The sequence below is a fragment of the Taeniopygia guttata genome, chromosome Z (assembly GCF_048771995.1).
Source record: "Taeniopygia guttata chromosome Z, bTaeGut7.mat, whole genome shotgun sequence".
Lineage (NCBI taxonomy): Eukaryota > Metazoa > Chordata > Aves > Passeriformes > Estrildidae > Taeniopygia > Taeniopygia guttata.
In genome coordinates this window covers 3568477-3595934 of record NC_133063.1, presented here as the reverse complement: position 1 = coordinate 3595934, position 27458 = coordinate 3568477, and the positions used below count along the sequence as shown (strand labels likewise).

Genomic DNA, 27458 nt, shown 5'->3' with positions numbered 1-27458 from the left:
TCAGGCAAAATATAAGTGATATTTAATGGAGGAAAAAAGAATGAATGGAAGAAATCAAAGGAAAAGAGGGAGTTTGAACTTGTCCTGACTGGCCTGGTACAGCAGCAATGGTCTTTCCAGAGCCCACTGTGCTCAACCATAGAAAGTAACACAAAATTCTGCTGTTGCCCAGCCAAAAGCAGGAATAGTATTGCCATGTCTGAAAGAAAGCAGCACGGGAAGGAAAGGTTAATGGTTTTGATAGAGCTCCCTGCTGAATGTGGCTTATGGTCACTGTGGGGAAGGGGGAGCCAGAAAATCCCTCTACAGCAAACCAGAGAAGGATTTTGATTTTCTGATGCTCACTCTGCTGAAAAAAAAGATGATGGTATTGGTACTGTTGAAATCATGTCCTCACTGCTGAGCTAAAACTGAAATAAACCTGTGACCACAGAAGAGTTTGGCTTGGAAGGATCATAAAGCCCATACAGTGCCACCCCTGCCATGGACAGGGACAACTTCCATTATCCCAGGGTGCTCCTGGAGTTTCTCTTGTGCAGGGAAACAGCCCCAGCTCTTGGCAGTGCTGGGGGCAAGGTTGGACCCAGTGTTCTTGGAGGGTCTTTCCAACCTAAATAATTCTGTGATCAATAATAAGACCGCATTGATTTTTACAAAGCCCTTTATTTTTGATCTCAAGGCTCATAAAAACTGTTACTCAAAACCAAAATGTTTTAAATTTTACATATGTACAATATGAGAAATAAATTATGTTTTAAGTCATACAAAAACCACAATATACAAATAGGGCTTTGAAACTTCTCTAAGTATGGCATGGCAACAACTCACTGATACTTACCAAAGGCTTCCGTTTTCGAAGTCTTTGCATAAAACCATGAAAAAAAATATCCCCAAATGTGCTTGCTTTGGTTGGAGTGAAGCTCTACAAAAACTGAAGAGATTTGCAGGCTTCAGAAGGACTTGCTAAGACTCTAGAACTCACTGCACCACCATTTTTGAGATTGCCTTTCTGCAAGCCAAAAGCTCAAGGGTGGCTATACCAATTCTCCTTCCAGAAAAAGAAAAAAGAAAAAAAAAAAGAAAAAAAAAGCAATAAAAGAAAAAAGCAAGCAACCAAAACAAAACTTATTTCACCAACTGACAAAGGCCCACTCTGCTGTAGCAAACAGGACAGGTGTGGAGTCTGTCCAACTCAAAGCCAAGCCAAGATCACCTGGGACCAAGGAATCCAGCTGGGGTGTTGTGACAATTGAGGGCAGGATGTTTGGCACTGAAAAATAAGGTTCTTAATTAGGCATTGGTACTACAACAGCTCCTGAGCAGAGGGGAGCACGTTCTCAGAGGTTAAAAGGAGCGGTGCAAAGCTCTCCTGAGGCAGCAAGGTGTTTTGCCTTCCTCCATTCCTGTGGTCAGAACAGGGGCAGCTTCTCTCTGCCCCTTAAAAAGAGATCCCCAGGACAGCCCCACTGTGGGCACTGACCAGGCAGTGAGGAGCAGCTGCCACCACCTCCTGCACCATGTCCTGCCCCAGGCACAGGGAGAACAGAGCTCTGCCTCCTCTTCGGGCCATATGTCAGGCAAATAAGACATCTCAGTATCAGAACATATTTTTTTAAGGCAAGCAAAGGACAATTTGAAGTTAAGTGGCATTGTGCTTATCCCCAGCCCTTCCCTGGACAACCCCACACACCTGACCTGTGCTGGTCTCACCTTCCCACAGCGCTACAGGACCATGGTAACCCCTACCCTAGGTGCTAATTTGTTCTTGGCAGCTCTGTCACCCACAGTCAGCATTGTTATTTGTCTTCTCAACTCCACTGGCAGGCAGACCAGAAGATCATTGCTGAGGTCTCAGTCTGTGAAGATTTCATCCATAGTCCTGGTTAATGGGAGCAGGGAAGGGAAAATGCAGTGTGTAACAGGTCAAGGTAAGGTTAAATGCACAAACCAGGCTCCTTGGGAAAGGGAAAATGGAGTTTTAGTTTATCTAGGTCTAGGACCACAGTTTATCAATTGCTCCTCAGTTTCTTGCATCCAGTCCAAGATGTTCTGTCCTGAAGAGCTAATTTCTTTAAGTGCTACCAAGCCAGGCTTCTCCCAGAGCATCTTGCCACCTGCGTGGTCTTCATGCATCTAGGTTGCTTGGTTGTGAGTCTTTAGGGAAGCCTTCAGAGCAGATTTGAGACAGACCTGGGGAAAACAGAGAGGAAAAAAGACACCTAGTTAAATGCAGAAGTTAATAGGAGTAATGAAGGATTTCTAAGAACTCATGGAATGCCAAGAACAGGTTTGGACAGCACAGGCTGGTGTTTTATTCTGCAAAAGCTGCACTTTGCCCAGTAGCTACTCAGTGAGAGCCTGCAGCAGATATTATGCAGGCTGCAAGCAGAAATTACAGGGCTTGAGCTAGACCCTCCCTGTGCAGCTCCATTTGGGATGGACAGATGTTTTCAGGCTCAATCTCTAAGGAGGAAACTATAACATTGCACTGACTTGGCAGAAACAGCTGAACAGCAAGTAATCACTCATGATTTCTGGAAGGAAGGATCATTTCCTAGAAAAAACGGTGTGCTGGAGCTGAGCTCAGCTCCTCTGCCTCGTGCACAAGCTGCACTGCACGAGAAAGCAGGAAGGGCACATCTGCCAGCAATTCAGTTTTATGGGGGTTACCAAGTAGCATATCAAAACAGCCTTTTATTGTACCTGCAGGAATGTTTACTCGATCTTTTGAGACTCGTGGCAGAGCAACAAGTTCTTGCACAGGAGTTTCATTCACAGAATTGTTTACTACCGTGCATAGCACAGCTTGCTGGTTTCTGCCAAAACTGGAATGAGACCAGCTTGCATTTCTGAGCTGAGTTCTGCTGCCCAGGAAGGCTGTGCAAAGCTCGACTTCCACAAGGCTCTGCTCGCCCTAACAAGCACTTTGTCCTCTGGATTACAAGTGACAAAGCTCCAAGTCTACAAACTGAAATGTAAGAGAGGGCAAAAGGCTGGGTTGAATCCAAAGGGAAGTATCATTTAGTCAAATGAACAGGAATTCATTCAAAACATGACCAGAGGCATCGAGGCAATCAGGTTGTCACTTCTGGGACCAGACTTTCTGGAAGTCATGCTCTGAGGGTTGTTCTTGTGTCAGGGAAAGTCCCTAGAGGTTAGGCAAGGCTGAGCTGCTTTGGCAGGGTCAGAGTCGGGCTCTCCTGAACCAGGGGAGATCAGCAGGACTGGAGAGGAAACTGTGGGAGTCAGAGCTGCAGCACCATGGCAAGTCCTCCTCACTTGAGTCTTCCTCCTGCAGCTGAGCTCAAACTTTAACCAGGTGATTTCTTGGCAGCTCAAGGTCTTCCACCAGACTTTGAGGCAATGCCCTGCACTTCTCCCAGCTTCCCCCTGTTTTACAGGGCACTTAATAAATGACTCTGAGTTACCTTTCCACTATTGCACAGATCTGGGGCATTGGTGGCACCTCACTTTAGCACCTACCACAATTAGGAGCAAGGACAGCGATATGCCCATTGTGCAGGAAACATGCAAAGGTACAAGATGACAATCCAAGGTCAGAAAGGAGAATAATATCACCTACTTAGCAGTAGATATGGCATACATGAAAATTAAGTCTGATAGCTGTGAATCTTAGGCTAGGATTTCTTATATTTTTTGAAAGAAAAGGAGCTATCAGGAGTCCAAAAAACCCAAAAAGAAGGTTCCACTCATCCCAGCCAAGCCACATGCATTATACAGACTTTCTCTTGGCTGATTTCCATACCTTTTCTGCCATTCCTCTGTGCACTTCACAAACCAGAGCTCTTTGCCAGGAGATATACTGGTTAGCTGGGAGTCCTCCACACAGAAAGCAAACCTAGGAAGAGGAGGAATCAGAAGTCAAGGCACTTGTTGTCTCCATGCTTAGCAATTAAAAAGTAACAAGGACTGCAGGATTACTCTAGGACAAGTTATTTAATTAGACATCCATCCCACAGAACATCTTGATACACCATCAGCCCCTTGAGTTGCTGTTTTATTTCCTGCTTCAATATTTTAACTGGGGATCTTTGCTTCTACTACCCCTATGTTTCATAGAAGCCAGGATGCAGAGTACCTTACAGATGACAGGTGATGCTTATTTAAAGCACTGAGAAATGTGGGAAATTGTCAGATTTTGACAGATCTGGGTTACCTTCAGAACACCATTAAGAGAAGATGTGGGAGTACTGTGCTACATGCCTGGGAACTTTAACAATTTTTGGATGCTCAGGTAACTTTCCATTTGCAGAGAATCATAAAATCAGAGAATGGTTTGGCTGGGATGGGATCTTAAAAATCATCCCTGCCATGGCAGAGAACCTTCCACTAGAATTTTATGGTCAATTCTATGCTCCACGGGTATGGGCTGGGTTTGAAAAGGCCCTTAAAAATCACCTAGTTCCAGCCCCACCACCAGATCCCAGAAGGGACAACGCAGTGCTTGAGGGGTTAGTATCACCATGTCACTGGCTGCAGTTTTAGGTCCCACTGGTTGTGCCAAACCAGCACATTAAGCCTGTAAATAACAGCCATGACCATCCATGTTTCAGTACTTTTGGTGCTCGGTACTTTAACTCTACACGTACAATCTAAACCAGCTCAAAGCACGTTAATTTAGTCCCCAGTGGATCCCACAGTATCAAAATAAAGCAAAAGAATACCCCAAATCTGCTCTGTGATGAGCAGTTTTGCTTAAAGCCTGTTTGCAGCCTCGTGCTGGACAGTAACCTGCTCTCCTACACCACGAGGGAGCAATAGCTGGTGACACCACAAAGGAAGGCAGCTCAGGATACCAACTGGGGACCATCCTGGATACCAACTCAGGATTCAAAGCACTGCCTTTTTTTTCTCAGCTCTGGGTTGAAGTTTCAGGACAGTTCACATGCAGCCTAGGACAATTATTACCTCAGTTGTGTTTCCCCAGATTTCACACGTATTCGTCTGATGTGGAGCTCCTGAGAGGAATTCACAGGCCTGTACCAGTAGCTCCTCAGCTCTTTCCACAGATCATACCATGACTGAGATGTCCCTTCCCAGGTGAGCTTTATTTTCAGAAGTTCACCCATGTCCTCCTCAGTGTAGACCAGGAAGGTGTTGGTAGCATTTAGGCCAATTAGATCAAGCCTGGAAGAGAGGCAGAGACTTGGCATTTTTTCCTCACAGAAGCATGCCAGATGCTCCTTTGCTCCATGCCAGGAGTTTAACAGAGCCCCTGCAGCTTATCAAGTGCTGCACATTCAACTGTCACCAGTTAATTACTGATTACACTGACAGGAGCTCACATAGCTGGTTCCACACAACACAATGTGTACTTAGCTTGGCCATCCTTCCATAGCTTAAAGGTGGGTTTTGTGCCTGGTCTTTCTTTTGGGAGAGGCTAAATGAGGTCAGCAGTGCCTCCAGAGACATTTCAGACTACGTCCAAACGGTGGAGGGCAAAAACAAACCAACCAACCAAAAAAACCACACACACGAAAAAGCAATGAGCCATGAAGGCTAACAGGGGACTGGGCACATTAAAGTGTTCTCCATTTATCCAGTAATAAATTATAATTAATCTACTGAATGAAAAGCTTTTTGGAAAGATGATGAAGTGAGGCTTCTAGGCTGGGATGCAATGCCAGTGTTAGCAGAAGAAAAAGAATTCTGCCATCCTGTGTAGTCCCTGTGGCCTTCGTACTTAGGTAAAAACACAAAAAAAAGGCAGATTACTTACATTTCTAAAGAGAGGGGTTCAGAGTCTCCATTGGTGCCATGGAGGGTGACAGAGAAGGTGGGATCAACCTCTCCCAGCCCCTTATAGCTGAAGACATGCATTTTCATCTGGTAGTGGTAGACTGGAGAGAAAGGGGAGAGCAGAGATGGAACCAGCTGTGCTGAAAGAAACGCTGCTCAGCACTGCTCTGTGAGAAATACTGCTGGCTAGCAAAAACCAGACCCTTCCTTTAGTGAGACAGCACTGATCACTTTTTCCTGCCCTTTCTGATTACAAATTTGAGTTTCACACAACACCAGCAGCAGGCCCACCCTGGGGACAGCTCCCCGGACCTTACATTGCTCTGAGGCTGAGTTTTGCAAGCCTGGCAGGTGAAGCACAGCCCGGCTCAGAGGGCAGAGTGGATTCTGCAGGGAGGAAGGAGCACAGTGGTGGCAGAGTGTCAGAATCTGTGGGTATTGGTGATTCCGAGATTGTAGAAAGTCTCTGTCTTTCTGCCCCGTTGCCAAAGCAGAAGCCATAATTGGTCTGTGCTGTTTCAAGGTTGTTTATTCTGTTTATCTCTAACATGTTCTGCTGCCCTGCCGCAGCTCTGTCCTGCAGGGCAGCGTGTGGGGCTCTGCCCTCAGTGGGATGTTACAAACATTATATACCACAAACTACCTGTGCTATATTTACAATAATGTGCCAATATCTGTCACCTACGTTGGACAGTGTGTCCCCAGCCTGAACCAACAGAAAAATGCCAACACCACAGTGAAACATGGAGGGCATGAAGAAGGAGGAAAAGGACAAGACACACCCAATTCCTCCATCTTCTCCCCTCTGAACCCCTAATCTAGAAATCTAAAATTTTACTTTTGCACCCGTGTCACACTTAATTATTACTCTTATCAAACACTCAAAGCTGGTAATTCATCCTGTAAGATTGAAAACTCCTCTCCATGGACAGAGATCACAGACAGTGTCTCTCGGGGCTCTGTACAGGGGGTTCCTGACCCCTGCCAGGGTCCCAGGGCAGACAGAGGGAAGCCCTGGAGTCCCACAGCAGAGCACAGCAGCACAGCCGGTGCCAGCACAACACTGACGCCTGCACAGCTTTGGGGAGATGCTGCTCCTCTGCCTCTGCCTGTTCCCAACACCGACTCCGTGAGGCTGTGCTCCTCCTGGGAGGGGAACATACCTTTGAAGGGCATGTCAGCCCTGGTTTTCAGGTACATCTTGCTGTTCCTCTTGTGCCGGATCCTGCGGGCGTTGTAGCCGATGCCGTTGCAGCGGTTCTTGCGGCAGCTCAGGCAGATTCCCTTCTTGAAGCGGCTGGAATCGGTGCACTGAAACGCGAAGCTCTGCTTGTCCTGGTTCACCAGCGAGTCCACGAAGAGGTGCACAGACCGCTCGTGCTCACATTTAACAACTTCTCCAATTGCTAGAGAAGCAGAGTTGCAAGGGATACACTTGATTTAAGCAGCTGTCACCCCAGTAGCCCATAAGATAAAGTGAGCTACAGCTTTCTGCAGCCCACTATGAGCTGAGCAGGCCAAACTTGAACAGTTTTCCAACAGCAGCAATTCAGGAGGTTAGTGGGAGATGCTCATTTAGTCCCTCACATGAAGAGCTTTAAGAGGATCCTAGTCCCAGCATAAAACCACAGATTATGATCAGGTGCTGGGATGGGAATGTGCTTCATTGTTAAAAGCATCTATAATTTCTAGCAACTATCTCCAGAAGTACAGACAGTTTAGAAGGACAAAATGGTTTTCTTTCCATCAACCCAAGTCTACATGTGAGAAGTCTACGCTGACCACAGGCAAAAGGTAAAGAGAACTTACTCCCATAGGCAATGGCTCCCAAGACATCACTTAGGCCACAGCCAGGCTGGAAGTCTCCCCCGTTGGGGTAGATGTCAAGGTGTCCCACAGGCATCTGGATCCCAATGCTGACACCCAGTGTTTCCCTGGTGTAGGTGTGAAGGACGTCCACAAAGTTGGCATCGTCAGGGGAGAGGCGCCTGCTGGGGTCCACTCCTTCAAACATGGGGCCAGCAGGATCCAAGCCTGGAGTCAGAGACAGAACACAGGGGGCCAGGTAAGAAATTGGGCTGTTTCATACAGAATATGGCCAGAAGCCTGCTGCTGGCAAGTCTCCTCACCAGCTGATACACAGACAGTCCCAGCCTCATTGTTGGTACTGCCCCTCAAGATGTCTTCACCACAGGCCCACTGAGGAATCAAATAAAGGTGTCCCACTCCACTTTTGGGGCAATACAACCCAATAGCAGCACCAATCCACCAGATTGCCTGTTGGAAGCAACGAGCCTTCACCAGGTGATGGTGAAGAGATGATTCAAGAGGCACCTCCAAACACCAGAAGAGGTTTAACACCATGGGCAGGGACAGCTGGCAGGCCAAAGCTGCCTCAGTGACATTCTGTCTGTTTTCAGGCTGCACATATAGAGGGACTAACAATTTAAGCAGCAGCCAAGAAATACCTGCATCTGAGATTTCATGATGGGTTTGGGATGCTCTGTTAACCCCGGAGCCTCACCCCTGACCAGAAGCTGCACCCCAGAGCATTTCTACAACTTGACTGTCAGGTGATTTTTTTTTCCTCAATTAACTAAATACAGATATTTATTGCTAGGCTGTGTGCAATTCTCACTCCCAGCGTCACATGTAAATCCTTAATGTAACTCCTTGTACTATGCCCTAAGTTCTCACATGTTGAAATCAGCTTTCCTCTGGAGCTGGAAGCAAACTCTTCAGATATTTCCAGAATGACTTGATTAGACTTGATTTTGTTTTTTAATCAGACATCCTCTGGGACAAACAGCACCCAATAGCTCTCACTTCCATTAGCTTATAAGCTATAATTACAAAAACACTATCACCCAGAGGAATAGCATTTGGATAGTGAGAGCTTGAGCTGGACTTGTTTTGAACCCGCATTTAAATTTAAACAAAGCCAGGACGAGTTTGTCCTGGGTAAAGTTTTTTCACTGAAGCCTTGCTATAATTGATGTGAAGAGACCTGTGCTTTCCACTGCTGTCCCAAGTAGAAAATTTATCATTTCTGGAAGAAAAACACCAAAACAACATTGTAGCAACATAGGAAACTCGCTTCCAGGAAGGACAGGGGAGAAACTGCTTAAAAAGCCACTTGCCTGTAATTCTGCCTATAGTGCCACGGACGTGGTTACCAGCAAAGCCAGCCACGTGGGCACCCAGGCTGTACCCAATCAGGTGCACATTCTCAAGTTTGAAAAGTGGGTTTTCCTGCAAGGGAAAGAAAATGTGAGCGTTTCATCCCCTCTCTTTCATGGCATCTGGTGCTGCTGCTGCCTGCAGGAATACAAAGTCCAGTTCTGAGAAGGGATTGGAGGGAGGGGGCAGATAAGGACGCTTTATTTTGTATTTCATCAAAACAAGGGGAACGGTTTGGATGGCACTCGCGGTTTACCCGTTTTCCAGCCCCGACTGTGATATTCTTTATCACCAAGATTAAAACGTTCCCGTGGGAGCTGCCCTGGCCTCAGGTGCCAAGTGCAGCACCATGGACCTCTCCTCTCTCCCCGCCCTCGTGCTGGCTCTGAACGCCCAATTCCCGAGCCCACATTGCTCAGGCAGCACTCCCAGATCTGAACTGCACTTCAGCACCACTGACCCAAGCACGCTGCAGGGCAGCATCTCCAGGAGGCAGGGCAGCAGCGCTGCAGCGATGAGCCTTCGCCTGGCCAAGCCCTGGGCTGTGCCCTGCTGGTGAACGCTCTGCAGCCTTGTGCAACCATCCCTCACCGAGCATTACAACAGAGGCTGCTCTCAGCTTGCACTACCTGTAACCAGTCAAGCAACCTCGCTATGGTCTTTCCAACAATCTGCGTGTTGTTCACGGCATCGGTGTAGAGCTGGTGGGCAAGAGAAAGCCAGTCCACCACGACCACGTTGGCGTCCTTCTCCCTCTCCCGCAGAGCAGACACCAAGCTGTCAAGCCAGGTTTCGAACATGCCACTCATCTAGAAAGAGATTCGGGTGTCAGTTTCCAGCTTGCAGGACCAAGATGACACATCCACAGTCTAGTTATTTGCATGGCATTTACATTTGCTGCTCCAGCTGCACGCTGCTCCTCTGCAAGCCCCACTACCTCTCAGCAATGCAGTAAGAGCATGCATGCAATGGAGTAAGAAAAACAGGTTTTGAGAGACTCTGGCTGTAATTACCCAGTTGCCTTCTAGGGCAGGAGGGAGAGGCATTCATTACGTGCCACCTTATCACACTTTTTCTCAAGAGTTTCAGAAATTCTGATGGATTGCAAAATTATTCGCCAGACCTGGCAGTGCGGTTTGCATAAGCCCTGGCAGAGCTGATAAACCCTGGTGCCACACACTCAGCCTCATCAAATGCAGAATTAAAACCTTGATAAAGTCTGTGTGCCCTCTTGTTTCTTTATCAAGGAGCACACATAGCAGACGTCAGGACTGGGCACTCAGCTATGATTACAGAAGGGCTACACACGTGCCTGTCAAGTGTCACATTCATAGTGGTCAGTCAGTTGGATTTTAGTGCCGTGTTCACATTGTACAGCTAGGAAGTGATCTTGAGCAGTTATGAATGAGTTGGGTGATTTCAGAGTTTCTAAGCCTGACCCCGGACACTTTTCTCCAGCAATCTCAATAGAGGTGCATCTTTTAAGAGACCATTGTGCTCAGAACATGAAAAGTTTTCCCAAATTCCTATAGTCATAGAATTCTAAAATGGTTTGGGTAGGAAAGGACCTTAAAGATTATGGAGTTTGAACTCCCCTGCCATCCACAGAGACATCTTCCACTAGACCAGGTTGTTCAAAGCGCCATCCAGCCCAGCCTTGAACACCTTCAGGGATGAGGCAGTCACAGAAATTCCTGAAAATAAATATTCTGGAGACACAGCACATTTACAGTGCAGTTTGCTCTCTCTGAGCGGGCAGACTAAGCATTGCCCAGGATTCTTCACACTTACCGTCCAGCCGTGAATGATGAAGAAGGTTTTAGCTGTCACGTTGAACTTGCATTCCTCCAAGCACCGGTGCTGGCCGATGGCGAGCGTGCACCCATCCTCCCCGGCGCCCGGCGAGGAGCGCAGACCGAACTTCACCCTCGCCTTCTGCGCCGGCACTCGCTCCGCACTACCATCTGCGAGCCAGCGGGAGAGAAGGGTCAGCAAAGCCTCTCGGAGCCCGCCTGCCCCGCGTGGGGACGGGTTAGGGTCCCGCGTGGCACCGCGCCCACCCACCTCCAGCCGCGGGCAGCGCCGCCTCCGCGCCCCGCGCCGCGATGCACCAGGACACGGCGCTGCACAGCAGGAGGAAGAGCCGCCTCATGGCTCGGGAGGGCGGGGAGGGCCAGGAAAGGCAGGAAAAGAAGGAAAAGAAGGAAAGGATGGACAGAGAGGCGATGGACGGACACACGCGCGGCGGCGGCGGCGGCGGCGCTTAAATAGCGGCACCGTGGGGGGCGTGGCCAGCGCGCCGCTCCGATTGGTCACGCCTTCCTGACGTCACGCATGGCATGAATGGGAGGCCACGCCCCGAGTGGGCGGGGCCAGGGGGGTCCCCAAGGCTGGAACCGCGATGGGGGCGGGAAAATTTGGGGGGTTTGGGGGGGTCACAGGGACCCCGAGGGACATGTGGGGGTCACAGAGACCCCGGGGGACATGTGGGGGTCACAGGGACCCCGAGGGGCACGGGGGAAATTTGGGGGTCACAGGGACCCCGAGGGGCGCGGGGGAAATTTGGGGGACATGTGGGGGTAACAGGGACCCCGAGGGGCGCGGGGGAAATTTGGGGGGTCGGGGGGGGGTCACAGGGACCCCGAGGGGCATTTGTGGGTCACAGGGACCCCGAGGGGCACGGGGGAAATTTGGGGGGTTTGGGGGGTCACAGGGACCCCGAGGGGCACGGGGGAAATTTGGGGGGTTTGGGGGGTCACAGGGACCCCGAGGGGCACGGGGGACATGTGGGGGGCTCGGGGGGGGTCACAGGGACCCCGAGGGGCACGGGGGACATGTGGGGGGCTTGGTGGGGGTCACAGGGACCATGAGGGGCACGGGGGAAATTTGGGGGACATGTGGGGGTCACAGGGACCCCGAGGGGCGCGGGGGACATGTGGGGGGTTGGTGGGGGTCACAGGGACCCCGAGGGGCGCGGGGGAAATTTGGGGGCTTGGTGGGGGTCACACGGACCCCGAGGGGCACAGGGGACATGTGGGGACCTAACAGGCATAAGATGCTTCCCCGAAGGGCATTGCCCGACTTGCAGCCCTCTATATTCTGCAGTACGTTATTGATATCATAAATAATTTTGGACTCAAAAATTGACTGTTTATTTCTACTTTTTTATTACTTTTTACCAATTGCTGATGCGTGATAAGTTATTTCACTTTATACTGCTGCTGTGTCCCACCACTGTAAGAATAGATCATGCTCTGGGGACAGATGATTTTCCTGCTTTCTTTTTCATCCCCTTCCTCAGCCCCGCGGCACCTCTTTCTTCTAAATTCACAGAAAAAAGGAAAGACAAAGCAGCAGGGTAAAGGAAAAAGGTGTCGGGCAATGATGGACAAAGATCAAAGGTGTGCAGTGGAGCACCCAGGATCTGTGGATGCTCATGGTCAAAAGGAGAGAGGAAAGTCAGAGGATCTGCAAAAACTTTAAAAGTTTTATTAGAAAATTGCACACTTGACATGGGAATTGGTGTGTTTGTCCCAGAAAGGGAGGGAGGGAGGAAGGGAGGAAGGGAGGGAGGGAGGGAAGGAGGGAAGGAGGGAAGGAGGGAAGGAGGGAAGGAGGGAAGGAAGGAAGGAAGGAAGGAAGGAAGGAAGGAAGGAAGGAAGGAAGGAAGGAAGGAAGGAAGGAAGGAAGGAAGGAAGGAAGGAAGGAAGGAAGGAAGGAAGGAAGGAAGGAAGGAAGGAAGGAAGGAAGGAAGGAAGGAAGGAAGGAAGGAAGGAAGGAAGGAAGGAAGGAAGGAAGGAAGGAAGGAAGGAAGGAAGGAAGGAAGGAAGGAAGGAAGGAAGGAAGGAAGGAAGGAAGGAAGGAAGGAAGGAAGGAAGGAAGGAAGGAAGGAAGGAAGGAAGGAAGGAAGGAAGGAAGGAAGGAAGGAAGGAAGGAAGGAAGGAAGGAAGGAAGTGTCTCTTTGTCTCTTTGGGGATCATTCCTAGAACCTCTTCATTTCTCACTTTGCAGGATGAGTACATGTTCTGGAATCTCCTCAAACATGCCCTGTTTCCAGAGGCTGGAGATGATGCTCATGTCCACAGGGAGCATGGAATTGACCAAAATGTCCCGAGGATGCAGCCTCTTCTCTGCAGCTGTGTGGTCCCTCTCGAGGAGCAGCATCCTGGCAGCACTGACCTAAAACAGCAAGGACCTAAATTTCTCATCTGCTGTCCACTACTGGACTTACTCCTGCAGGAAATGAATCAGCCAAGCCTCATCACCAAACGCCTCATCATTTAAAACATTTCTGGTGCCAACGAACCCCTTCCAGACTGCTGACCACCACGATATTATCGTGGTTTAACCACGATGTCTCCTCATTCTCCTTCTGTTGTCTCCTGCTATTGTAAAGCTCTTGCTTTTGTCTGTGCAGCTCCAGCCTCTGGGAGGGGAGTCTTGGTCTTTGGCTTCCAAGAATGACAGTAGCAGCGAGAATAGCTTAGCAACAGCAAGGAAAAAGTGCATCAAAATAATTCCTGGCTGCTTCGGCTGAAGGGTGATGATCACCTGGGGAGATGCTCAGGGTCTGTTGTGATGGGCATTGTGTCAACTCACAGAGTGTGGCTCGGCACTGACCCCTGTGTAACCCTCGTGGCCTGGGGGGAAGGAGGCTCCCACCCAGAGCTGCTTGGAAAACAGCAGTCCGTTAAGCCAAATAATTCTAAGGAAAAATTCCTAGTTTTGATTAATTTTGCGCTGGAAAAGATGTCATGGCTCCCAGATGGAATTTCTGGATAATGTAGTAAGTAATAAATAATAAACCTGGGTGAAATGATAGTAATCCACTTTAAAAGACGTGGAAGCTCAGGAATTACAGCACTTGTAGGGATGTTGGAGGTTTTACCTCAGCAGGTGTGAGGGGGCAATGCCTGCAGAGATAGTGACTGCTCTTGGAGGTTTCTTTCTGGCTCTCTTCCTCTCTCCCTGGCTCCATTCCTACGTGAGTTCCTAAAGGTCTCGACTCAGTCCAAAAGCAGAAGAGGAATGGTTTTGAAATCATGAGCATTTTCATAGGAAATAGAAAAATGTTTCCACTCAGCTGTAGTCACAACCTCTTTGCAGGTGGGTGCTGGGGGGCTGAGCCTGGTTTCTTCTTCAGCACCAGGCATGGTGAGGCAGGGCAGAGTCATGAAACGTGGAGGTAGAAGGTACATGAGAGGAGTCAAGCTTCTTTTAGTAGCAAAAGCTAAAATCAGTACGGTATGTAAATTAAGATGCCCAAATATTTAAAGGTCTGAAGTCTGCTAGTGCCCTCAGAGAAAGATTAGACAGGTTTCACAGCAGCAGCATTTCATTTGAGAGGTTTCCACACCCATGCATCCATCAAGGAGATACTTTCAATGCTGTTTCTACACAAACCTGGGTTGTGGTCAGTGTCTTCTGCAGGAGCTCAGCATCCCTAACAGAAAGGCTTTCAAGGAGACTGAAGTCAGAAGAATTCTGCAAAATAATTGTCATTAATGCCTCTTCTTCCCTGTCTTTAAAATTAGCATGCAGACACCTGCTTTCCTTGCTGAAATGACAACACCATTAGAGAGCTGAGCATTAAAGGAAAAGGGAAAACCCTTCATCATCGTACCACCTCTTTAAAAACCTGCAGAGGCAGAGTAATTCTGGTGTGAGTGGTTCTGGAGATAACAAGGAAAACTCACAACAGCCTTTGGCATGAACAGCGCTGCCAACGTTGCACCCCTCATCCTCCCATGGATGACCTGCAGTGGAAGGAGCAGCAGGGAGAGAGTTTTGCAGCCCAGGATGGAGTCCCATGCTGATATGAGTGGCTGCAGGAGGAATTTGTACAGTATTTCTGTGCATAGGGCTGCATCCTGTTGTGTTCACGTTGCTGGGAAGGCACAAGTGGAACACCTGGCCACTCCTGTGTGGTGGTTAGTGACAACAATGGCACACCAACCAGAGTTAAACATGCTCCTATTAAAAAATGTTCATTTGAACAAGATAAAGAGAGATGTCACAGCTTTTGATCAGATATTCAGTGTCAGAGTGTATTTAAAAACCTGAGAGTGTTTTACCCACTCTCCGTTCTTCCTGCCTGGTTCTTCCTTTCTCCAGTGAAAGAGCAAGTACGATTTACAGGATAGGAGGAGGGGAGAGAAAGGGATCTCTCCCTCTCTCTGTTTTTTGAGTTTTTTGTGGTTTTTTTTTATTTGTTTGTTTGTTTGTTTTGTTGTTTTTTTTTTTTTTTTTTTAGTTATAGAACAGTTACTATGTTCAATTACAAAACACAGGCAGTACAATCCAACGGAACTGATGCTAATTTCCCACATGGCTCCTTCTGCCTTGTCTGTTTCTGAGATGACAGAGGAGGAGAGGTAGTGAACAGAGAGAGGGAAGGGCTGCTTGGATGGCAGCAGCCTTGGGGTGTGCTGAGCTGGGGCAAAGGCCTGGAAGGACCCCCACATTAGATGGGGATACAGAGGTCTGATATTCTGGAGAGGCAGCTCTCCAGCGAAATACCGTCCTGTGTTAATCCTTGTATCACCCTGTGCCTGCTCAGCCGTGGAACTCTTGGTTTGTCATCATCCCATCACACCACAATTATTTTATGCTTAGTGCTTGCTGCAGAGGGTGGGGGAACATATTATTTCTGCAGCACAGCTTCTGCTCTGGTCGTTTTTGTTCTGAGAGTGTCAAACTGGTGTGAAAACAGGTATCTTTGTTTCACAGCCACCCCTTACCCCACAAAGTTTTGCCTTTCCTCCTCAGCCTTTCAAATACATCTAGGAACACACTTTATAGGACCAGTTTTGCCTTTCCTCCTCAGCCTTTCAAATATATCCCCTCTAGGAACACACTTTATAGGACCAATACTTCATACCCCTGTGTAGGTTTGTTTGCTTACAGAAGAGGCTAATCTCCACCAGGTTATGAAATCAGCTCACATGCTCCAGTGGCCTTACCCACTATTGATATCCCCATTCGATCCCCATTGAGCTCTCTTTGTTGGAGGTAACCCCTTCTCCTACTTCTTCTAAGCTGATTTCTTAAGCCACCTCATTCAAGTCCCACATCCCCATGGTATTTAGATGTAGTAAAAATGACTGGGAGGAAAATAAATGGCTGCCAGCAAGCCCACTAAACTGTCTGACTATTAATGGTCCTGTTAGTTGCAAATTTACTTTACCACAAAGCCCCCAGCATGTAATCCTTAGATGAATGCCTTTGATTGTGAGGGAATATTTACAGCTGACCCTGCCAGCAGTCTGCAAACCTGCAATGGGCCTCCTGTCCCACATTAAATCCGCTGGCATCTGTTCCTGGGTTCTTATCAAACACATGCTCTGTTGGTGCAGTGTTTGGGCTGTAGTGCTCACGGATATGGTGGGCCTTGAAGAATAAATCCCCGCATTCCTGAGAAATGCTAATTCTTGTGAGCGTTGTCACACAGGGTTACAGTTTGTACCTGTCTCCAGGCACCGCCATCCACTGGGAGGTTTCCAGGAGGCTTTGATCCCTGCTGGCTGCCCCCTCCCCATGGCAGGATCCTGGTCCTGCCTCTGGACCACCCTTCGCCATAGACAAAATTCATCTTCCTTCTTCAAAGTTCTGCCATTTTGCCAGGCGTATATATGAGCAACAGGAATGATTTTTATGATGGTTTTTATCTCTTTTAGCCCCTGACAACGTCTTGCATGAATCCCTGGGTTGCTGTGAGACTCTTGAGCGATCTTGCCCTCCTTTATCCCTGGCAGGGCTGCGCAGGAGCTCAGGCTGGAAGCCAGAGAGAGCTCTGTGTGTCCTGACGCCTGTTTGCTGTGCCCCAGCGGACAAGTGGAATTCATCTTGTCATTCCCAGCATGTCTCCTGGTCCGTGAGACAGATCCAGGCTGCTGGGCTGCTTTGTGCCAGACAGAAGGCCCGGCGGTGTGCGGTGGGCCTGCTCCATCCACCCTGCACACAAGGATGCCTTTAGGGCCGTGCTGAGGAATGATGTGTATTCCTCTCTTCTTACGCTTTTAAGCAAAATTCACAGTTTTTCATCTAAGCTGGATGAATGCTGAGCATGTCTGGGCTTGAACACGGATTTGGAGCCAAGTCCATTGGCAGTGCAGAGGTGTTGTGGATGGCCAGGGGATATTTGCTTCTGCTCCTTTCTGAGGTTTTGGTGGGATTGGAGAAACATCTCAGCAGCTTGTGATTACTTGATCTTTCAGCTGGTGGATAGCGAGGCCACAGCAGAGCTTCTGCTTTAAGTCTCCATCTCCTGAATCCAGCAAAGAAAAAATGCTAAAATAAGAGGAGCCTGGGACAGCTAGAGAGTCCAGAGAGGAGTTTGTAGGGCAGCTGTTTGCTTTAGGGATGGTTTTAGAGCGCATATCCTTATCCAAAAGCTTTTTCTTTTCCTTTTTTTTTTGGAGTGGATGTGGTAGCACCACCAGTGAGGTGTACACAACACTCAGCTGGGCTGCAGCACCAGCAGAGACTGTAGAACAGGCAGTGGCTCTCCTGCCCACTGAGATGGGTCTGTTGGACTGGGCAGAGCTCTGGCTTTGGGATTAATTATGTAATTATCAGGAAAAAAAATCTGGCATTTGGCATTTTGGCAGAATAGCGAGTAAACTGACATCTCATTCTTTTCTGAAAACTCTCCAGACTAACACCCAAACCAGTTGTCTGGAGGCAGGTTGGATAGTGCTTGGAGCAACCTCATCCAGTGTAAGGTGTCCCTGCACATGGCAGGGGCTTTGCAAACAGATGGATCTTTAACTTGCACTCAAACCCATTCTATTATTATATTATTAATTTTCAGCACTCTTAAATCTACTTTAAATCTATCCCAGGCTTTCAAAACTGATCCTGTAAATCTGGATGGACACCAAACCCGTGGATCTCTGAGCGTGACACTCCATTTCCAGTGGCTACTGGAAAGAAAATAAGGTTTTTATTAAAACAAATTAATTTGTTACTCACTTTAGCAAAGCCCTGTAAAAACATATGTTAGTTCTCACCATTATTGTTAATTTATCCCCAGGCTTTATGGTTGCAAGTCTTGGATAATTGTTGCTTCCTGGGTGGTTGCTTTGTTAGCTCACAGAAGTTCTTCATCTATTTCTGGTCCTGATTGCTGATTCAGCTGGTGTTTAGGAGACCCTGTGGCAGTATTTCACCGTGATTCACACACTGAAGAGGAATCGTATTTTAAACCACAAACATAGACTTTGCGCACCAGCTTTTGTGTGAAGAAAAAGGGTGACAAACAGCTCGAGGACAGGAATAAGCTGCACAAGATGTGGCTGTGTATCATCAAGGTCAGTGTCATTTGCTCTCCAGCACCCTGTTCTTCCTTTGCCCTCCCCTTTGAACCATCTGTCTTCTCCAATCCGTGCAGAGTTGGGATCTGCCTGAGGCACAGGAAAGCCTCAAGTGGAATAACACTGGAAACACAGGGAATCTCCTGCTTTCCTCAGAAGCTGGCTTTACACATCAAAAGTATTACTCATATAGGTTTTCACCAGGTTGCACATTTTACTTTGACAGCTCATCAGTTAGCCCATCCCTGAATCCAGTCTTATTACTCAATGTCTCACTGAAAAAGGACACTTACCACATCTGTTTGCAGATGGGATGATGAGATGCTGGTCCTCATCAGGTTCTGTTTCACCTTCTGGCCATTTATTCCTAATTGCCTAACTTCTCTCATTTATTGTGTTTATTGAGTGTGTGGAGCTTATTAGGAAGAGTCAACGGCTCTGTAATTAATTAGGAAGAGTTTGGGGCATTTCTTAGTGCCTTGAACTTATGTTGCTGTCTGTAATGTACAGGTGCTGCCGACATTCATCCCAGGACTTCCCAGTCCAAGGCCAGACAGGCAGAAAGACTGCAGTGAGGGCAGGGAAAAACAAAAGGGCTTCCTCGTACAGGTCAGCTATACCCTGGGCTGCATCACTGTCGGAATCTGTGGTATTGGTGATTCCCAGATTGTAAAAATCTCTGTCTTTCAGCCCCACTGCCAAAGCAGCAGCCATAATTCATCTGTGCTGTTTCAAGGTTGTTTATTCTGTTTATCTCTAACATGTTCTGCTGCCCTGCCGCAGCTCTGTCCTGCAGGGCAGCGTGTGGGGCTCTGCCCTCAGTGGGATGGTACAAACATTAAATACCACAAACTACCTGTGCTGGATTTACAATAACGTGCCAATATCTGTCACCTACGTTGGACAGTGTGTCCCCAGCCTGAACCAACAGAAAAATGCCAACACCACAGTGAAACATGGAGGGCATGAAGAAGGAGGAAAAGGACAAGGCACACCCAATTTCCTCCGTCTTGTCCCCTCTGAACCCCTAATCTAGAATCCTAAAATTTTACTTTTGCACCCGTGTCACACTTAACTATTACTCACATCAAACCCTCAGAGCTTGTAATTGATCCTGTGAGATTGAAAACTCCTCTCCATAGACAGAGATCACAGCCAGTGTCTCTGGGGGCTCTGTACAGGGGGTTCTGACCCCTGCCAGGGTCCCAGACCTGCCAGGGCAGCCAGAGGGGAGCCCTGGGTTCCCACACATCACCAGCAGCGTGACAGGCAGGTCACGGTGGGGCATGCTGCCCCTCTGCCCCTGTGCTCTGCTCAGAGCCCACTGCAGAGCTGCCCCAGCCCTGGCTCCAGCAGCACAAGGACGTGGAGCTGTTGGAGCCAGCCCAGAGGAGGCCACGGAGCTGCTGCCAGGGCTGGAGCCCCTCTGCTCTGGAGCCAGCCTGGCAGAGCTGGGGCTGTTCCCCTGCACAAGAGAAGCTCCAGGGAGAGCTCAGAGCCCCTGCCAGGGCCTCAAGGGGCTCCAGGAGAGCTGCAGAGGGACTGGGGACAAGGCAGGCAGGGACAGCACACAGGGAATGGCTCCCACTGCCAGAGGGCAGGGACAGATGGGATATTGGGAATTAGGAATTGCTGGCTGGGAGGGTGGGCAGGCCCTGGCACAGGGTGCCCAGAGCAGCTGTGGCTGCCCCTGCATCCCTGGAAGTGTCCCAGGCCAGGCTGGAGCCACCTGGGACAGTGGAAGGTGTCCCCACCCCCATGGCAGGGGAGTGAAATGAGGGGATTTTTAAGATCCCCACCAACCCAAATCATTCTGGGATTCCCCTTTATGATGCTTTAAAGAGGAAGGGTGGCATCCTCTAAGCAGAGGCCTGCTGGGCAGGTAGCACAGGTGAGCAGTGGCAGCACAGTCCCCAGTCTGTCACATGGGTGCAGGAGCCATCCCAATAACCTGGGAGCTCCCTGAAGGGAACTCTCCTTGTGCAGCCCCTGTGCCTGCTGCCCTTCCGTGCCTGCAGGATGCAGCTCAGCACCTGAGTGACCTCGGGGCAGCTGATGGCTGTGCTGGGGCAGCTGGAGCTGTGCTGGGGCAGTGGAGCTGTGCTGGGGCAGCTGGAGCTGTGCTGGGGGCAGCTGATGGCTGTGCTGGGGCAGCTGATGGCTGTGCTGGGGCAGCTGGAGCTGTGCTGGGGCAGCTGGAGCTGTGCTGGGGCAGCTGGAGCTGTGCTGGGGCAGCTGGAGCTGTGCTGGGGCAGCTGATGGCTGTGCTGGGGCAGCTGGAGCTGTGCTGGGGCAGCTGGAGCTGTGCTGGGGCAGCTGTTCTGCCTCCAGGGCCCCTGGCACTGCCTTGTCCGTCAGTCCCTACCCACCATCTGACCCTCCCCAGCCCCACATGTGACGGGGCCACCCTGCAAAAGAACAAGGGGAGAGCAGGGGAGAGGCTGGAGAGGGGGAGGGCAGCGAGCTGGAGAGGATTAATAAGCTGGAACAGATAGGGAGAGCTTTGAAAGAGGGGCTTGTGTCAGAGCTGTTGCAATAGCAAAGAGGGAAATAGCTGGATGGATGGAAAACAGCCATGGAGCAAGCTGGGAGGGAGGGATGACCTCAGAGGTGACATTTGGGATCCAAGTTTGCGTCTTGTAGACAGGAAGACACTTCAATCATCAGAATGGAAGGATCAGAACCTCAGGAAGAATCTCTGACCAAAAGAATTGTAAGGAATGACCACAAAAGCCACGCACTGAGATGAAAAATGAAGATGCTGCAAAGATTGCTGTGGGTATGAAGTTTAGACGTTCAGGGCTGGTGCTTCTTGCTGTGCCATGAACAGAAATCTGTCTGCTGGCTGAAACTCCGTCACAGGCTGTGTCAATAGGCACCATGCAAGCTCATCTCCCAGCTCTGAGCAGAGCTGTGCAAAGCTGAGTCCTGTCTGTACAGCGCTCCTGTCCCAGGTCCCTGCACGCTCTGTCTGCCAGAAGGAGGTGCAGAAGCCCCTAGAAGTGAAAAGTGAGTTTGGTTGGGGTTTATCATCTGATCCAGGGGAGCTCACGGTCAGGGCAGCTGCAAAAACTGCCAACAGAGTTAGAGGATCGTGGCATCACTTAAGGGTGGAAAATATCTCTAAGGTGATTGAGTCCAGCTGCCAACCCAGCACTGCCACATTAATACCCATGACTGTAACAGAGGAGATCAGGAGGAGGAGGATTCTTTGACCATTTTGTTTAGGAGATGCAGTGCAGCAAAGGGAGTCTGAGGCTCTGTTTCACAGCACAGGGCACACTCAGCTTTAGAAATATCGACAGGATTCACAGCTCGAGAGAAGCTGAGACTGGAAGGGGCCAGAAGAGGCTTCCCAGAGCAACCCCCCTGCAGCTCAGGGCAGAGTCAGCCAGAGCTGGTTACCCAGGATATTCCTCTGGCCCACCTGCTTCAGAGTCCAACCATTCTCTTTCATTTAAACAGATAATTCCCCATAGTTTAATTTGTGACTAAATTGTGGTCAATATCCCTGATTCCAGGGATAATTTAGGCTTCTTTAATCAAAAGCACATTTAAAGCAGTACTTCTTGGTTATAAGCTAGACAGACTAGGACAAATATACACCCAAGATTTAATTTATCCCAGAAAGTGTCTGTGATCAGGCACTTACATGATGCCTTTATTCTCACCATGAAGATTGTCCATTCCTGCCATTAAAGCGAAGAACAAGCAGCCACAGACCTCCACAACCTGCGTAAATGGGTTTGCTGTCAAAAACTGCACTGAACAAACACAAACTTTAGCTACAAGGTTATTTAATCACACAGCAGGTTTGTTTTACCAGTGATTCCGTCCTAGCTGGGCGTGTAGGGGGTGGATGAACCCATAGCTCCGGACAATATGCCAGAAAAATGGAGTATTAAGACAACATCAGTGATTGCTGTGGTTTGTTTTTTTATTGTTTTGACTATGATCCTGGCAGGCAGGTCACCAGCAGCGTGGGGAAGGTGCTGTGGCTGCTGCGTCACGCTCCAGCAGCGGCGATGGCGAGGACAGATATTCAGCTGTCCTGATGCTGAGCTCTTTCCTCACCCCTGCCCTGGGGGGGTAGGTACAGCATACACAGGACAAAAATTATTTAAACAGGACGTGCAGCTACTCTCTCCTTGTAAAGAATTGCCTGTGTTTTAGGAAAGACCCACAGGGAATCAAAAACATTTTGGTTGTTCACATGTTTTAGATTATACACTTAGGATGAGTTATATATGTACATACAGATAGAGGCACATAAATATATGCATATAAATGACTTATCTCCTTAAGTAAGATGCTCCCTATGGAAGCATCTCTTCTTGAAAGACACAGGGTGGAATAAGTAACGTAATTGAGCTCTCCAAGTGACCAAGACAGAATTACTGCTGCAGAGCAAATCTCTCACGAAGGTCAGTCCATCTTTTGGAGGCGTGTTTGCCCCTTTTCCATGGAGTGAGACAGGGAATGGCTCCCACTGCCAGAGGGCAGGGATAGATAAGATATTGGGAAGGAAATCTTCCCTGGGAGGGTGGACAGGCCCTGGCACAGGTGCCCAGAGCAGCTGTGGCTGTCCCTGGATCCCTGGAAGTGCCTAAGGCCAGGCTGGACAGGGCTTGGAACAACCTGGGACAGCAGAAGGTGTCCCTGCCCATGGCCGGGGTAGTGCTGGATGAGCTTCCAAGTCCCTTGGAACCCAAACCATTCCATGACTCTGTCATTCTACCATCTTGCTCCTGTGGTTCACTGCCTGGGTCAGCGGGTTTTAAGGTACTTGTGGAGAACCCTTTAACTGAAGAACTTGCCTACCATGTGTCCAAATGCTGCTGTTTTGCTGACTATGGGAGGAAAAGGCAAAGAGTGGGGGTGAGTTGTGCCTCTGGAGGCTGGCAGGCTGGTCAGCAGAAAGGATTTCACAGAAGGAAGTACAGCTGGCTGTCTGATGGTTGGAAAGCCTCAGCGTTTGCAGCATTTAAGCTGGTTTCAATTTAAAATGTCTTTGTCTTCAAGATTTTCTGCTTAAACTTTGGGACAAGGAACCATTTGTGTGTAATTTCACGAATGACAGTTTAATATCCCCACATAACCCTTGGACTCCAAAAGCCAGGTCTCTAAGAGAAATGCCAAGGTACCTACAAGAAGATTTGAGGGATTGGCTTCCATTGCTGTGCAAAGAACAGGTCAGGCTTTCCCCTGTGGAAGAGCAGATCGAGGTGCATTTTAGCAAGCTGGAGTTAGGCTTGGTCAGCCAGCCCCAGTGTTTCTGTGTGTTCCATGGGGTTTAGCACAGCCCCTCCTGGGGCTGTTACCCCTCTGCTAGCAGGGACAGCCCCAAGCCAGGCGTGTGCTGAGCTGAGGGTCAGGCTGGAAGATGAGCAGGAAGGTCCCTTGGCTGGAAATTAACTCCAGGTGGTTTTAGAGCTGCCACAAAGACCTAACCCCAGTCAGTGACAAGTAACTCCAGCCAGTCTTGGAGCTCAGCTGTCCCTCTGCTCAGGAGGGATAATGACTGCCATGGACATTGGCTAATTGTCACATTTGGCTCCCAGCAGCACTGATAAGGCTGCTTGCTTACCCACAGACACAGACACAAAAGTACTTACAGAGGCAGCTCTCCAGTACCTGAGCACTCCCCACTGCCAGCTGGGCCTTTCCACCCCAGGATAAGGAATACAGCCCCGTTCCAGCCCCAGGAGCACAGTCATGCAGGAGAATCATGGGATCAATGGATGGTTTGAGTTGGAAGGGACCTTAAAGCTCATCCAGTTTCACCTCTGCCAGGAACAGGAACAACTTCCACTGTCCCAGGCTGGTCCAAACCCCATCCAGCCTGGCCTTGGGCACTCCCAGGGTTGGGGCAGCCACAGCTGCTCTGGGCACCCTGTGCCAGGGCCTGCCCACCCTCCCAGCCAGGAATTCTTTCCCATCTATCCCTGCCCTTTGGATGGGAGAAGCCATTCCCTCCTGTCCTGTCCCTCCAGCCCTTGCCCCACGTCCCTCTGCAGCTCTCCTGGAGCCCCTTTAGAAGGATTTGCTGGGCCCTTCTCTTGTGCAGGGGAACACCTCCAGCTCTCCCAGCCTGGCCCCAGAGCAGGGGAGATGGCAGAAGCCTCTGCTGGCGTTGTGACCAGCCCTTGGCAGGAGGATGTTCCCAGCAGGAGCTCCCAGAGCAGAAAGCAGAGGCTCTGCTCGGGTCCAAGCACAGCTGGGCGTTTGCTGTCCTCACCTGCTGGGACAGCCAGGCCTCCCAGGGCACGCACAGCGCTGGCACTGAGGCTGGGCAGGGCAAACAGGGCAGCAGGGGAGTCTGGAGTAAAGTCCTGTGGATTTCAGGCTCCAGTACAACCTGCAGGCAGCTGCTTCTGACTCAGGAGTTTTCAATAATACAATTTTGGGTTTACCTGACTGAATTTTCTGCTTAGGATCTGAAAGCTCTCTTGGAGTCAGCTCATACAACCCAAACATCCCAGGCAGGTGGTGTGGTGGGGGAATAACGTGGTGAGATCCCAACAGGGCAGAGCTCAGCTGCCTCTGCCCTGATCCAGCACCAGGAATGTGCTGGGCTGCCCACGAGAGCTCTTGTGGAGCTCCCAACAAAGCTGCAAATGTGCATCCCAGGGAGGGGTCACAGCCCCAAGGAGCTCCAGCAGTGCTTGGACAATGTTCTCAGGGATGCACAGGCTGGATTGTTGGGGTGTCTGTGCAGGGCCAACAGCTGCACTCCATGACCTGGTGAGCCTTCTCCAGCTCAAGATATTCTGTGATTCTGTGTTAACCTTCCACCACTGCAAACCCTTAGAGGCTGAGCAAAACAGTTCCACCTGTAGGGAAACAGAAACTTTTCGGTTTGGTTGGATTTTTGATATTTACTTGGGGTTTGATTGATGAACACAGGTGATAATCCCCACCATGTGTCCAGTACTTGTGTTTCACACCTCTCCTCCAGCTTTCCTTGAATGTCCCTTGCTTTTGTGCACTGCTGCCAAGAAGCAGCTGTGTGTAAAGACCCAGCAGAAAACAGAGGAAGGTGCAGAGGGAAGGGCAAGGAAGGATAAAGAGCTGCATTCAGGTATGTTCAGAGAGGGGATTCCCACAATGTAGTGGGTGAGGCTGTGGGAGTGTTTAAGGATCTCAGCTTTAGCCAGTTTTAATTTATTGTACCTGAAAACTAATAGTGTTCCCCACAGAAGCTGTGGCTGCCTCTGGATCCTGGAAGTGTCCAAGGACAGGCTGGATGGGGCTTGGAGAAACCTGGGACAGTGGAAGGTGTTCCTGCACATGGCAGGGGGTGGGACGAGATGATCTTTAAGGTTCCTTCCAAACCATCCTGGGATTCTACAATAAAGAGAAGAAATATTTGCCCACACCCCAGCATATTTCAGTCTTTGAGGTCAGTGCTTGAAAGTTGCTTGGAGGCTTTGCAGAGAGCTTCCCCAAAAGCAAAGAAAAAGACACATTTTAAATGGAGGGCTGCAGTAACAACTAGACCTCTTACAGTTCTTAGCCATGTAAATATTTGTGACAGCTCAAATATTTTCCTCTTCCCATCTGGGTGAAATCCTAGCTGCTGAGCTTTGGGGCTTTTTAGCCCTAAAAAAGAGATCCAAAACCAGCCTCCTGTTCATAGAATTTAGATGGTCAGCAAGTTCTTCCGCTGCTTATTTCAGATTTAAACCCACACTCTAATGCTGGGGAGCTGCCTACACATCAGATTACTACCATCTCAGGAATACATCTCTTCATTTTTTTCCCCCATTCTGTCATTTTTTTTCTCAGTGAGACTTTTGATGCAGCTGGGCACCACTTTCAGGAAATATTTTGCTTTTATTGAGCTGCTTCCCAAGCAGTTCTAGTCACATATACTGCCTCAAATGGGAAAAAAAAAAAAAAAAAAACTTTTATCACATAAAAGTCAGTATGTGATTATTTTATAATGGTGCAGTTAATATCAGTTGAGGTTTATAAATATGAATTTGAATTAATCTCTTGTTCTGGTCTCCGGGACACCTCTGTGAGCAATGTGCTGCTTTATTTCCATCCTGAGCTGCCATCTAATGGTGAACACGGTGGTGGCTGCTGGATCAGGGTCAGACCCGCTTCTCTTAAAGGTCTTTTCCACAGTGACAATTCTGCGCTCCCAGGTCGGGGTCGGGTTCTGCTCTCTGAGAACAAGGGACAGGACAAGAGCAAAAGGGCTCAGGCGGTGCCAGGGGAGGTTCAGGTTGTACGTCAGGAGGAATTTCCTCATGAGAAGGACTTGGAAGGGGCTGCCCAGGGAGATTTGGAGTCCCCATACCTGGAGGTGTCCAAGGAACGCCTGGGCATGGCACTGAGAGCTCTGGGCTGGTGACAGGGTGAGAATCAGGCACAGCTGGGACTCGATGAAATCTTTTCCAACCTGAATGATCCTGACTGACTGAACCACCAGAATATCCTGAGCTGGAAAGTTCTCACAAAGACCAAGACCATCGAGCCCCCAACAATCCCCTCCTGTGCATCCCTGGCAGCGCTGTCCAAAGGCTCCTGGAGCTCTGGCAGTGACCATTCCATGGGGAGCCTGGGCAGTGCCAGCCCCTCTGGGGAAGGACCTTTCCCAAATCCTGCCTGACCCTCCCTGGCCCAGCTCCAGGCATTCCCTGGGTCCCATCAGTGGCCACCAGAGAGAAGAGATCAATGCCTGACCTCCCTCTCCCCTCGTGAGGAAGTTTTAAGGGCGATGTGTCTCCCGTCCCTCCAGCTGAGCAGACCCAGCGCCCTCAGGGCCCTTCACCGCTTCCATGGCCATCATTTTGGGGAAGCAGTTTAACATTTTTCTCATATTGCAGTGACCAGGGCTGCTCACAGCGTTCAAGGCGATCAGCCGGATGGGCACGGGGCACTCCCCTGCCTGGGCAGGTGCTGATTTCCTCACTAAAAGCACCCGCACTGTGCAAAAACTCGTATTTTATAATTGGCTTTTCGCAAATGCTACAATGAATATTATCTGTGGAATGTTAGAAATGCTGTTTTAATTCTCTTAAGTGGTGTGTTAAATACAGTTTTAGGTTACAACACAATGTTAAAATAGAAACTCTGCGATACAGGATTTGCTACAAGCTCATGCGAGAAGATGAGATAATCAATAAACTTCACACAGAGATGTCAGTGAAGGGGCCCATAAAGTTACAGCTTCCTTATCAGAAAAGACAAACA

At 49.4% G+C, this 27458-nt stretch overlaps 1 protein-coding gene across 1 annotated transcript; it reads right to left on the bottom strand.

The window, feature by feature from the left end:
- Positions 1 to 643: 643 nt before the first annotated feature.
- LIPG (lipase G, endothelial type) lies at positions 644 to 11186 on the bottom strand. The gene is made up of 10 exons (XM_030258109.4): positions 11005 to 11186; positions 10732 to 10904; positions 9570 to 9749; positions 8901 to 9012; positions 7570 to 7794; positions 6924 to 7166; positions 5741 to 5861; positions 4930 to 5148; positions 3767 to 3859; positions 644 to 2190 (listed from the first exon to the last, which is right to left on the bottom strand). Exons 1-10 carry the CDS (start codon positions 11090 to 11092, stop codon positions 2169 to 2171), a joined length of 1476 nt encoding a protein of 491 aa, XP_030113969.4. The 5' UTR covers positions 11093 to 11186; the 3' UTR covers positions 644 to 2168.
- Between the last annotated feature and the right edge of the window lie 16272 nt (positions 11187 to 27458).

What these genes read in the sequence shown, in the direction of transcription:
- LIPG (XM_030258109.4), bottom strand. Translation starts at nt 11,092, where the DNA reads ATGAGGCGGCTCTTCCTCCTGCTGTGCAGCGCCGTGTCCTGGTGCATC. An exon ending in CACTATAGGCAGAATTACAG is followed by an intron (nt 7,795 to 8,900) that starts GCAAGTGGCTTT and finishes CTCTGACTCCAG; the next exon opens with GCTTGGATCCTGCTGGCCCC. An exon ending in GAACCCCTCTCTTTAGAAAT is followed by an intron (nt 5,149 to 5,740) that starts GTAAGTAATCTG and finishes CCTCTCTTCCAG; the next exon opens with GCTTGATCTAATTGGCCTAA.